We start from the raw sequence: 707 nt of genomic DNA on the forward strand, positions 1-707 counted from the left end.
ACACACACACACACACACACACACACACACACACACACACACACACACTGAGCCCAGCTCGGAGAATGAAATTTGGAGAATATGGAAAACTAAAGACAGAGCCTGTTCCATATTCAGAGGCAGAGCTGTCAGAGGGTGATTCAGTGAGGCTGCAGGAAATGAGAAAGTCATGCATTTATGGCTCCACTAGATTGAGTTGCTGCTCTGTGCGTACGTAGCACCTTGAATGTGACAAATCTATACGCCGGCCCAAGGTTTCTGCCATGTTCATGATTAATAGCTTTTTTTTTCACTCTGCATTTGTGCTGACTGCTCACCTGAACAGTTTGACACCTGCCTCCTCCTCCAGCTGGGCCCACAGCTTGTAGCTCTCCTCCATCATCCGGACGTAGAAGTCCTGGTTGTAGGCTTTGCGAATGATGCGGGTCTGACCATGAGAGCTGCCTCGGGAGTGAGGCAAAACAAACTGAAAACACAAGAACATGGACTCGTAAAGGAGACCGACGTCAGCGAGCATCTGAAGGTTTAAAGCTGCTGGAGAGCAGCGAGAAATACCAGAGGTGCATAAAGTACTTGAAAGAAATAACGGTATTTATTTGTGTATAATACGATCTCATGTACAATATGACCCCCCGTAATCCTCAAACTACCTCCAGTTTCATACAGACTTCAAGATTTTATACATATCAGTAAAATGATCATTGGAC

The 707-nt window shown here is 45.7% G+C and overlaps 1 protein-coding gene across 1 annotated transcript in view; it reads right to left on the reverse strand.

Annotated features, from left to right (window-relative positions):
* Positions 1-317: 317 nt before the first annotated feature.
* Positions 318-707, reverse strand: part of LOC106536462 (peroxisomal sarcosine oxidase) — a gene marked incomplete at its 3' end in the record, with an annotated part of 5,128 nt that continues 4,738 nt past the window's right edge. Inside the window, 1 exon segment of the mRNA XM_014033752.1 lies at positions 318-466. Coding sequence (XP_013889206.1) covers positions 318-466 — 149 coding nt within the window.

Source organism: Austrofundulus limnaeus, unplaced genomic scaffold, assembly GCF_001266775.1.
Source record: "Austrofundulus limnaeus strain Quisiro unplaced genomic scaffold, Austrofundulus_limnaeus-1.0 Scaffold1829, whole genome shotgun sequence".
Classification (NCBI taxonomy): Eukaryota; Metazoa; Chordata; class Actinopteri; order Cyprinodontiformes; family Rivulidae; genus Austrofundulus; species Austrofundulus limnaeus.